This window comes from Mizuhopecten yessoensis, unplaced genomic scaffold (genome assembly GCF_002113885.1).
Source record: "Mizuhopecten yessoensis strain PY_sf001 unplaced genomic scaffold, ASM211388v2 scaffold11093, whole genome shotgun sequence".
NCBI lineage: Eukaryota > Metazoa > Mollusca > Bivalvia > Pectinida > Pectinidae > Mizuhopecten > Mizuhopecten yessoensis.
In genome coordinates, this window is record NW_018408876.1 from 58,397 (window position 1) to 69,974 (window position 11,578).

The 11,578-nt window shown below is 37.5% G+C and overlaps 1 protein-coding gene across 1 annotated transcript; it reads left to right on the plus strand.

Annotated features, from left to right (window-relative positions):
- The first annotated feature begins 5,645 nt into the window (after positions 1-5,645).
- On the plus strand, positions 5,646-7,202 carry LOC110465601. The gene has a single exon (XM_021521540.1). The coding sequence runs from the start codon at positions 5,646-5,648 to the stop codon at positions 7,200-7,202; it is 1,557 nt and encodes a 518-aa protein (XP_021377215.1).
- Positions 7,203-11,578: the final 4,376 nt, after the last annotated feature.

Genomic DNA, 11,578 nt, shown 5'->3' on the forward strand with positions numbered 1-11,578 from the left:
GCGGTACTGTACAAATTGTAGGTAACTTGTATGTAAACAATGAATATCCGGGTTACACATAAGCCACCCGATGTGTGAGCTTTCTGAAATCATTCCCCAAAACATACAAGAGATTATAAACTGCATATACAAAATCGAGGAAGTTGACCTTGTACAAATCACTCAAAGTGTCACTTCTACTAATTTACAACTTAAAGACAATGCCAGAACGTTCGAACAAATTTCAAACCAGATGAAGGAACAAAAAAAGAATTAGAAAGATCCTGATTTGCTTACAGATGACACGAAACTCCTACAAAAATACAAACAGGACCTGGAAATGTACAGCAACGTGTTAAAACAACGGATACAAGAATGTAGGGAAGTACTTCAGCGTGGCTCTAACATTGAAATTTACGATGCATGGCACAAGATTAACGGTACTCGTGTTACCATGCCTGAACAACCTTCATTCTCTTCAAACAGAAATCCCGAGAGTCATCTGAAACCAGCTCCAGGAGAAATGTCCACCTCAGAACAAGATGAAAATGGACGTAAAACTTCAAAGAGTCAGAACGTTCGGTGGAAGAGTCAGAACGTTCGGTGGAAGAGTCAGAACGTTCGGTGGAGGTGGAAGAGTCAGAACGTTCGGTGGAAGAGTCAGAACGTTTGATGGAAGAGTCAGAACAATTAAAAGGAACAACAATGTTAAAGCAGGAATACACGTTGCTGCCTCAGACCAAAGAGATAGGGCATTATTCAAATTCAGATGGAATCTATCAGTTTTGTCCTTCAGCTAGCGGTCATTTGTGGATGAGTTCAGGTTCTGGTAACAAGTTAATTCTCCTAGATAGGACGGGTACAGCAATACAAACAATCAAACATAATACCTGGATGAATGCCGTTAGCCTGTCACCCAGAACAAACACACTGTGGGTCTGTGACGAGAAAAACAACATTATAGAACTGGTATCAGGACGACCCACAAATAAATTCAGCACCAGCTGGAATCCAAGGTGTTTATGTACTACTGCCGACAACCATGTCATTGTGGGGATGGCCAAACGCATCTCAAAGTTTACCACAAACGGCGAAACAGTGTTAACGACAATGTCTGAAGGAGCCGAGAAGCCATTAGTACGCTCCCCACACATGATCTCGGAGTATCCTGTCACCCAGAACATCGCCGTCGTAGAAATGAATTACCATTGTGAGGATGGGGATGAAATTGAGCATATTCTGGTAATTGACGCATGCTTCCAGCGCCAGTGATTATGAAACACCAAATCGGAAACATCTGTGGGGCGACCTATGGCAGGGTTGGGAATCTTGTCTTAGGAGACTGTTCCAGCGGTTCTATCCTACTCATCAGTGGAAGTGGAGAGTTTCACAGGGTCATATACACAGGCATACACCATACGTTTGATGTTGGTGTGGACACGGAAGATGTTCTTTGGGTTATGTTGGAAGGGTACAGTGTCAAACAATTGCAATACAGTAGTGAATGCAAATTCGTCACATTAGTAAGGGTTTAAGTTAATAAGTCATCCAAATAGGCATGCATGCAAATGCCGACATGTAGCAGTACAGAAGAAGACCTGACTGAAATGCCTATGAATAACATTAATTGTTGTCTCGCTGCGACATTCATATACACAGACATATACAATATGTTTGATGTTGGTGTGGACAAGGATGATGTTCTTTGGGTTGTGTTGACAGGGTACAGTGTCAAACAGCTGCAATACAGTAGCGTGCATGTTAAAGGGTAACGTTTTGCAATGCGGATAGGACGATACTAATCAGGATGGTATATGATCTGTTTTTGAAGACAGTGAGTTTAAAGTTTCATTAGGATTTCTTTTACATCTTCTGCAACATCACGTTCCTTGGTCAAATTGTTTAACGTTGGAACCTGGTAGTTTAAAGATTTTCGCTTTTGACTTTATCGCATCTCAATTTCGGGCATCCATACACAACGCATAGCACCGTATTGTAAGCATAAATCTTAAATCCTTAAGAAAGTCTAAACAACGCTCAGATTTCACTGAAATCCCCAAATGTTGCTAATACTATGAATAATGTAAATTTTAATCATGTACGTGTCAATTTCTACCAGTGTGAAATAAACATCAGCGACGGCCGACATCCGCAAGTAATTTTGAGTTATCCGTAGCATGTGTACATGTGTACATGACATGTCACACATGTATCCCTCAAATTAATACATTTTGTGATGGAAATTAGTATCTTAATCGTATCACAATAGTTGGTTGTTTACGACTAGCCAGAACCAGTGAAAGGATTCATAAGACATTAATTAATGTCAATATCAACTCAGATTAATGATATCCAAAACTAGTGTAAAATAAATCTGTAGGTATATTGCACTTTTGAGTGTAGATATGATTAATTCGCACGAATACAGTTCTAGATTTTAATAAAAAAAAAAAAAACTTTTATATTAATGTATCATAAAAATGCCTGTGCTTGTGATAACAACAGGGTTTGAATTTTAAATTCACAAACTTAAATGATTGAAAAACATTCCAATAAATTACTTTTGTAACCAGAAAAACACTTCGCCTATTTTATTTGCACATACAGTTTTGTTGAGTAAAGAAGCGTGAACTCCAAGGGCCAAACGATGAAACATGTAGGATCAACAGGCCTCAGTGTGTTTTATTATCCTTGTTTTCATGATAAAGATACCCAAAGCATTTTACCCATGTAAACTCTTTCTATACTGGTGTAATCGAAACAAATGAATAAATCTATGTATGGTCAGCTCTGATCAATCTTGTCATAGGAACGTTAATATTCCTAGTCATCTCAACGCTCTATGTTCCGTTGTTTAATAGACTACGATACGCCAGACGACATGGTCTATCTTGGCAACTGTTAGATAACACGCGACATTGACCAACTTAAGCATGCACACATAATAGAGAAACTATGGTATACAAGATTATCCGGAAGTTCTTGAGTCAGTTACTTAGTTGATCGTGGTATTCCAAGTAATCTGACAGCTCTCGAAAATAGTTTGATATCGACTGCAACTTAGAACCTCCAGCCCAAGGACATCAGGGTCGCCTGGAGGTTTTCGGTACAGTTATTAGAAAAGTACATGTTAACTCATTCACACCTGATATTTCATAATGAACTATTCCAACCTTTGAATTGGAGGAGTTCAAATGTGTCTTCAGGGGTGAATGAATTAAATACACTCAAATTTTGTTGACAATTTTTAAGTTATAGCAAATATCATTTAACGCAGTTTATTAAAGAGTCATTTAGATAACGTGTTTGGCTAACACATGGCTTCTTCTCTACAGTCTTCTCAAACTTATCACACTTGTCTGAAGATAAAAGACAATATATTCCGTCCACTCCAGAACAGACTTGTTGTCATTATTATCACGATGGTTTATATAGAGGTTACACAGCGAGTGGTTGTTGAATATGGTATTTATTCACTCGAGTTAGTTAATTTTCAAAAGTTACAAAAGACACGAGCTTTAGCGAGTGTCTTTCTTTAATTTTTGAAAATTAACTAACGAGAGTGAAATAAATACCATACTCAACAACCACGAGTCGTGTGATATGTTTCTACCACAATCTCATGATCAGTCGGAAACAAGGCTGGCGTAGTGATATGACCCATATGTAAAAAGTCACTCATTAGTATTCAAAAACAACTTCTTTTTTACAAATTTAATAATTGTCAAAATTAATGTTTCGGCAACAACTTCATGAAAAAATATAATAGATGAACGACTTTAAATATTGAGAGTAGCAGTATTGCATTAATTTATATAAATTAACCACAGACTACATGCGCGTAAGCATATCGTACGAAGTCTGCCTCCCGCCAAGTGACGAAGACGAACTTATCAATGTCCAAAACCATAGGCCTACGTTTCTTCTTGACGGTTCTATAGTTGATGTTTATAGTGAAAGTTCAGCCATAGTCAGGCCGTCCAAATAGCGATAACGGGACGTTGGGAGAAGGAAATATTTTCCGACACTGTGACAGATCTTGTTTTGGTTTCACAACCTGGACACGCGACAGTGTGACGTCAAAACGAATTCGAGCGTCTGTAGCAATTTTGCCTGAAACTAGCGATCAAATCTTTAAGTATCATCTTCTTTTAATATTGCCTTAATAACCCCCTTTTCCGCATAACCTCACAAAGTCACCAACATTTGTCGGATGTTGATAGCAGACGACTTAAACAAAACAGCATGTGGCAAAAAGCGCGTGGAAAAAGTCGTCCCGGTCAAAGTTCATCTTCTCGACCAATCAAAACTCTTGAAGGTCATATACCACGTGTGGGATATAACTCATATTTATCTAACAGTCTGCGTGTTTATACAATGGTCTGAGAGTGGAATAACACAGCGTATTGTGGTAGACAGTAAGATATCATCATGTATCCATACTGTTTTATATATATATAGAAAGGTATATTTACTTCGGATGAAAACGACGTTTCTCAGATGCTGGGAAGATTCGTAAGTTTTTATTCCAATAAACATTTTAGTTGAATATCATACAATTTTCTAACTTGAACACGGTATTTCAAAGCCTTCTGTTTCGTCGTTCTTACTAGGACTCATTGATTATCCACTACTCAAAAGAGATACTTGTAGCTGACAGTGCTACGGCAAACATTGGAGATTAAGAAAGTCTACCACCTTGTATCTCGAAAGATGGACGTAAGATAACGCAGGTGATTGAAGTTAAATTTGGTAATAGATTAAGTATGCCAACTACACAGGAATGCATCATACATGTACAACTATTTCGTCCGTCTACCTAAACTACTGTTGAAACAAAAGGGGAGGAAATTAGAATACGACATTGATGACACAAACATGTGTGTGCACACAAATGAAAAACACATTTACCTAGATACACAGGTGTGTCAGATAATGTGCTGCGTAGCTCACCAGGTAAGGAGACGACAGGAAGTGCTGTTTGATAAACTATGAACTCTTTTGGATTGACCTACTCCACAACGGCGGTTCGCGGCAACAACTCACGACTGAGAAGACGTATTATTTCTAGATCTGGACGAGTCTGTGAAGATAAATGACGCCCAAAATTCTCACCAGGTATAAGAATCATCTACTAGTTCTAACAGTTTGGATATACAAAGACGTTTAACCATAACGGGTTTAATTCTGCCTTTATTAACGCAGACATTTAAAAATTTGACAATGAATTGCATGTACGAGGTGATTTTTTGAAATATTTTTAGACTTCATTTTTAAGATTTCAAAAGATTTTATAACATAGCAACTTATTGAGGCAGTGATATACAGTGACCACAGGACAGGAGAGTATCCCTCCTTTTATCCACAACCTGCCTTCTTGGTGACACCACTAGACTAAACACTGGACATCGAACTGTGTAAAGGAGGTGAACGATTGTCTGATTCCTTGATAATATAAAAATCGATTCCATAACACATTTGTCTACTGGATCAACGCTGAACAACTAACACAGGGCGTGTGTGCAAACTACAGATGGTTTTCTTTGTGAATCTAGTGAAATATAATGCCTATCTCTTAGAACTTTTACCTTTAGATTTGTTTGTTTGTTTCTGTTTTTTAGACAAAAACAAAAAACGTTTTCCTCAGTGTATTTGAACATTACAAAATGGCCACAACCCTGTACAAAGGTCAAGTTCCTTCCCGTGTTAAAGGTCAGACCACCTGTATCCACCACAAGGGGAGACAACTCGACCTGTACTGTGAACAATGTAAGGAACTTGCGTGCACACAATGTTTATCCAATGTACACAACAGCCATGCAATGTGTGAGCTTCGTGAAATCATTCCCCAAAAGAAGCAGGGCATTACAGACTTCATAGACAAAACTGAGAATGTTGGCCTTTCAAGAATCGGCCAATTCATCATTTCTACCAATACACACCTCAAGGACAATGCCAGCACATTCGAACAACTTTCACAGGAGTTAAAAAATCAAACAAACAAATTAAAAGAAGGTCTTGACAGACTAACAACACAAACACTGTCTCTGTATCAAACAATGAGGGAGGAAAACACCAAACTACTACACCAATACAAACAGGACCTGGACAGGTACGACACCCAGCTGAAACACATGATAGTAAAATGCAAGACAGTACTTCAGCTTGGATCTAACCTAGATATTTATGATACAGACTACGAGATAACAAATTCTCATGCCACACGTCCTGTAAAACCTACCCTGGACATCCCCTGCTTTACTCCAAACCGATATCCCGAGACTCATCTGAAACTAGCCTTTGGAGATATTTCCACGACAGATCAAGGTGTATGTCAGGGTCAAGGTTCAGCGGAACATGGTCGGTCAGTTGGATGGTCTGCTGACAGAAGATCAGCGGAAGATTCAAGGCATGGCCACACGTTGTTACCTTCGGAATGGCAGGCTCCGTGTGATATCTCCTCTACATGTCCTATCATTGGTGGTCAGTTGTGGACAAGGTTTCTTCGCACACTGACTCTCCTGGACAGGAAAGGTCAGGTGGTTGAGAAGGTCGAACACAGTGACCAGATCAAAGACATCAGTCTGTCACCCACAACAAACACACTATGGGTGTGTGATCTCAAAAACAGCATCATGGAGCTGGTATCAGGACATCTTACACACAGATTCAGCACCGACGAGAGACCTAGATGTTTATGCGTTACTGCCCATGAACGTGTAATCGTAGGGATGACCAAAGGCATCTCAATATTTACCACAAAAGGCGAAACAGAGTTAACTACAATGTCTGAAGGAGCGGAGAAGCCATTAGTGCGCTCACCATACAGGATCTCGGAATGTCCAGTCACCCACAACATCGCCGTGGTTGATGGAAATTTCAAAAGTGATGGCGGGGATGCGAAACAACAAGTTGTCGTTATGAATATGTACTTTAAGAAAATGTTTGTTTATGGTGGTGACATCCCAAGGGAATATGCAACACCGAATCGGAAACCATTTAATCCCTCTGATGCGGCCTATGACAGTGTAGGGAACCTAGTCATAGGAGACTTTAACAACTGTTGTGCCCTCCTCCTCAGTGGTCGGGGCGTGTTCCTCAGGATCATTCACACGGACACAGCCAAACTGATGGCTGTTGGCATAGACCATAAAGAGGATGCTGTGTGGGCTGTGATTGGATTGAGGAATGTTAAACGACTACCATACAGCAAACTGTATTAACTCGTGGACACAACTTGTCTCATCCGATCGGCCATGTTTACAGTATGTATGGATCTATAGTTTACATAACTGTGTGTGTATTTGTACGAAGAAAAAAGAAAACAGAGAATACCGAAGTGTCAACGAAAATTCGAGCTCCAATATGATACAAAAGAGTCTGTCTTCAAACCAATTGTCTAGGAACTTGCAGAAATCATGCGACATGGTAAAAAAATAAAGGGTAAACATTGAAAAAAGTATTGAGCTTAACATTTTCTCAAGAATTCTTCTAAAACAAAGAGAAAAAGTGAATTTCTGATAAATTTGTTATTTGAAGAAGAAATTTGTCTTCTTCATCACATACTCTGAGTTTGAGAAGGAGTCCGTTTTTATTAATACGGATCTAGGTGTTCCGGAAGGTTATGTTTGTGTGTTATAAAATACGTTATTCGAAATATAAGTGGTACAGCCATGTATGCGAGATAAGTGTAATTACAATATTATGTGTGAAATATGTAGGAGATATAATTTGATGACAATATGTAAGACCTGAAGACTTCTTCATAAAGAACATCTTAAATTAAATCATCTGACAATTTTGAGGAGACCGTAACCAGAGTATGGCTAATCAGGAATAAGGCAATTTGTGATGATTCGATATGGGGTGTAGATAAGGTATGAGACAATGCAAATTATGGACAAAATGGACATGGATGAGATTGTTTTTTACTGACCTCAATGATCTTGACATAGCATGGATTGCACTTCCAGTTATGATTATCTTCGATAACTGCTATCCAGAATCAGCGTGAATACCTCTCATTAATAAAGATAAGTCATTATAAACGTTAAGTACCAGTGTAAAGATAACTAGGTATGTAAATGTGAATCAACATCAGTATAGAGATATCTAGGTATTTAAAGGTGAATTAACATCAGTATAGAGATATCTAGGTATGTAAAGGTGAATCAACATCAGTATAGAGATATCTACGGGTGTAAAGGTGAATCAACATCTGTATATAGATATCTAGGTATGTAAAGGTGAATCAACATCAGTATAAAGATATCTAGGTATGTAAAGATGAATCAATATCAGTATAGAGATATCTAGGTATGTAAAGGTGAATCAACATCAGTATAAAGATATCTAGGTATGTAAAGATGAATCAACATCAGTATAGAGATATCTAGGTGTGTACAGGTAAAGTAACACCAGTGTAAAGATATCTAGGTATGTAAAGGTGAATAAACATCAGTATAGATATATCTAGGTATGTAAAGGTGAATTAACATCAGTATAGAGAAATCTAGGTGTGTAAAGGTGAATCAACATCAGTATACAGATACCTAGGTGTGTAAAGGTGAATCAACATCAGTATAGAGATATCTAGGTGTGTAAAGGTGAATCAACATCTGTATATAGATATCTAGGTATGTAAAGGTGAATCAACATCAGTATAGAGATATCTAGGTATGTAAAGGTGAATCAACATCAGTATAGAGAAATCTAGGTGTGTAAAGGTGAATCAACATCTGTATATAGATATCTAGGTATGTAAAGGTGAATAAACATCAGTATAGAGAAATCTAGGTGTGTAAAGGTGAATCAACATCAGTATAAAGACATCTAGGTATGTAAAGGTGAATCAACATCAGTATAGATATATCTAGGTGTGTAAAGGTGAATCAACATCAGTATAGAGATATCTAGGTATGTTAAGGTGAATTAACATCAGTATAGAGATATCTAGGTATGTTAAGGTGAATCAACATCAGTATAGAGAAATCTAGGTATGTTAAGGTGAATGTATGTCAGTATAGAGAAATCTAGGTATGTTAAGGTGAATTAACATCAGTATAGAGATATCTAGGTATGTTAAGGTGAATCAACATCAGTATAGATATATCTAGGTGTGTAAAGGTGAATCAACATCTGTATATATATATCTAGGAATGTAAAGGTGAATCAACATCAGTATAGAGAAATCTAGGTATGTAAAGGTGAATTAACATCAGTATTGAGATATCTAGGTGTGTAAAGGTGAATCAACATCTGTATATAGATATCTAGGAATGTAAAAGTGAATCAACATTAGTATAGAGATATCTAGGTGTGTAAAGGTGAATCAACATCTGTATATAGATATCTAGGAATGTAAAAGTGAATCAACATTAGTATAGAGATATCTAGGTATGTAAAGGTGAATCAACATCAGTATGGAGAAATCTAGGTGTGTAAAGGTACATCAGTATAGAGATATCCAGGTGTGTAAAGGTGAATCAACATCAGTATAGGGAAATCTAGGTGGGTAAAGGAACTTCAGTATAGAGAAATCTAGGTGTGTAAAGGTGAATAAACATCTGTATATAGATATCTAGGAATGTAAAGGTGAATCAACATCAGTATGGAGAAATCTAGGTGTGTAAAGGCGAATAAACATCAGTATAGAGATATCCAGGTGTGTAAAGGTGAATCAACACCAGTATAGAGATATCTAGGTATGTAAAGGTGAATCAACATCAGTAAAGAGAAATCTAGGTATGTAAAGGTGAATTAACATCAGTATAGAGATATCTAGGTATGTTAAGGGGAATTAACATCAGTACGTTAAGTACCAGTGTAAAGATAACTAGGGATGTAAATGTGAATCAACATCTGTATATAGATATCTAGGAATGTTAAGGTGAATCAACATCAGTATAAAGACATCTAGGTATGTAAAGGTGAATTAACATCAGTATAGAGAAATCTAGGTGTGTAAAGGTGAATAAACATCAGTATAGAGAAATCTAGGTATGTTAAGGTGAATTAACATCAGTATAGAGCTATCTAGGGGTGAAAAGGTGAATCAACATCAGTAAAGATAAATCTAGGTATGTAAAGGTGAATCTACATCAGTATAGAGATATCTAGGTGTGTACAGGTAAAGTAACACCAGTGTAAAGATATCTAGGTATGTAAATGTGAATAAACATCTGTATATAGATATCTAGGTATGTAAAGGTGAATCAACATCAATATAGAGAATTCTAGGTGTGTAAAGGTGAATCAACATCTGTATATAGATATCTAGGTATGTAAAGGTGAATCAACATCAGTATAGAGATATCTAGGTATGTAAAGATGAATCAACATCAGTATATAGATATCTAGGTGTGTAAAGGTTATAGTTTGGTAGCTCATTTGGTGTAATCAAAATAACAGACATTCCTTGCGATAAAATTTCATTGTATGTGATGACAGCCTTATCGTGGTGTAATTTGTTATACTTGGCAACCTTTACGTCTGATGGTTTCACATGTTTCTGTATCATGGCTGTTTTCGGCCGTTATTTTGGTACATAAAGATACAAAAGCAACGGATTTTGCAAGTAGTTCAAGACATTAAAATTCTAGGATTAAAGTACGTAGTTACGGTCTGAAGATAATAAACCCATTACAATAGCTCTCCTGCTGAGGAGGCGCGTTCGATGACTTCGGCGACGGTAAGATTATATTATTCTTAGCATAGTCTACTTAGTAATAACAGTTCTTTTGTTTATCAGTGACAGATAATCTCGTCAGACAATTAATCATCTTACAAGGGTAAGGAATCTTCATTAGGAACATTGTTTGTGTAGTATCACGCGCATCAGAGATGTTATCAGAATATTGACGTGTTGTGTATACCTGTATTCGTCAGTAGGTAGGTTAACTATAAGATGTACGTTATATACATGTTTGTGCTTTAGGTGTCCTCAGGGTAACAATGCCAGAGCAGTGTTATTTCAGCGTTTTCCAGTTGTGACGATTAGGAGCTCGAGATGGTACAAGTTACTGTATTTACTTTGGAAGTAAATATTTAATGGTAGGGAATGGATGAGCTGTGTTAACTGCAAACGCGTGTATTTTTTAGCGGGTTTTAACGTACATGCGTGTTGGTGGTGATAGTTTGAGGAAAGGTAGAGTTGGTTTGGTAGTAAAATGAGCTTGGTAATGTATAGAGGAATGGGCGATTTGGAGTCGTTGGTAATGTATAGAGGTATGGGAGATTTGGAGTCGTTGGTAACGTATAGAGGTATGGGAGATTTGGAGTCGTTGGTAATGTATAGAGGTATGGGAGATTTGGAGTCGTTGGTAACGTATAGAGGTATGGGAGATTTGGAGTCGTTGGTAATGTATAGAGGTATGGGAGATTTGGAGTCGTTGGTAACGTATAGAGGTATGGGAGATTTGGAGTCGTTGGTAATGTATAGAGGTATGGGAGATTTGGAGTCGTTGGTAACGTATAGAGGTATGGGAGATTTGGAGTCGTTGGTAATGTATAGAGGTATGGGAGATTTGGAGTCGTTGGTAACGTATAGAGGTATGGGAGATTTGGAGTCGTTGGTAATGTATAGAGGTATGGGAGATTT

What these genes read in the sequence shown, in the direction of transcription:
- LOC110465601 (XM_021521540.1), top strand. Translation starts at nt 5,646, where the DNA reads ATGGCCACAACCCTGTACAAAGGTCAAGTTCCTTCCCGTGTTAAAGGT.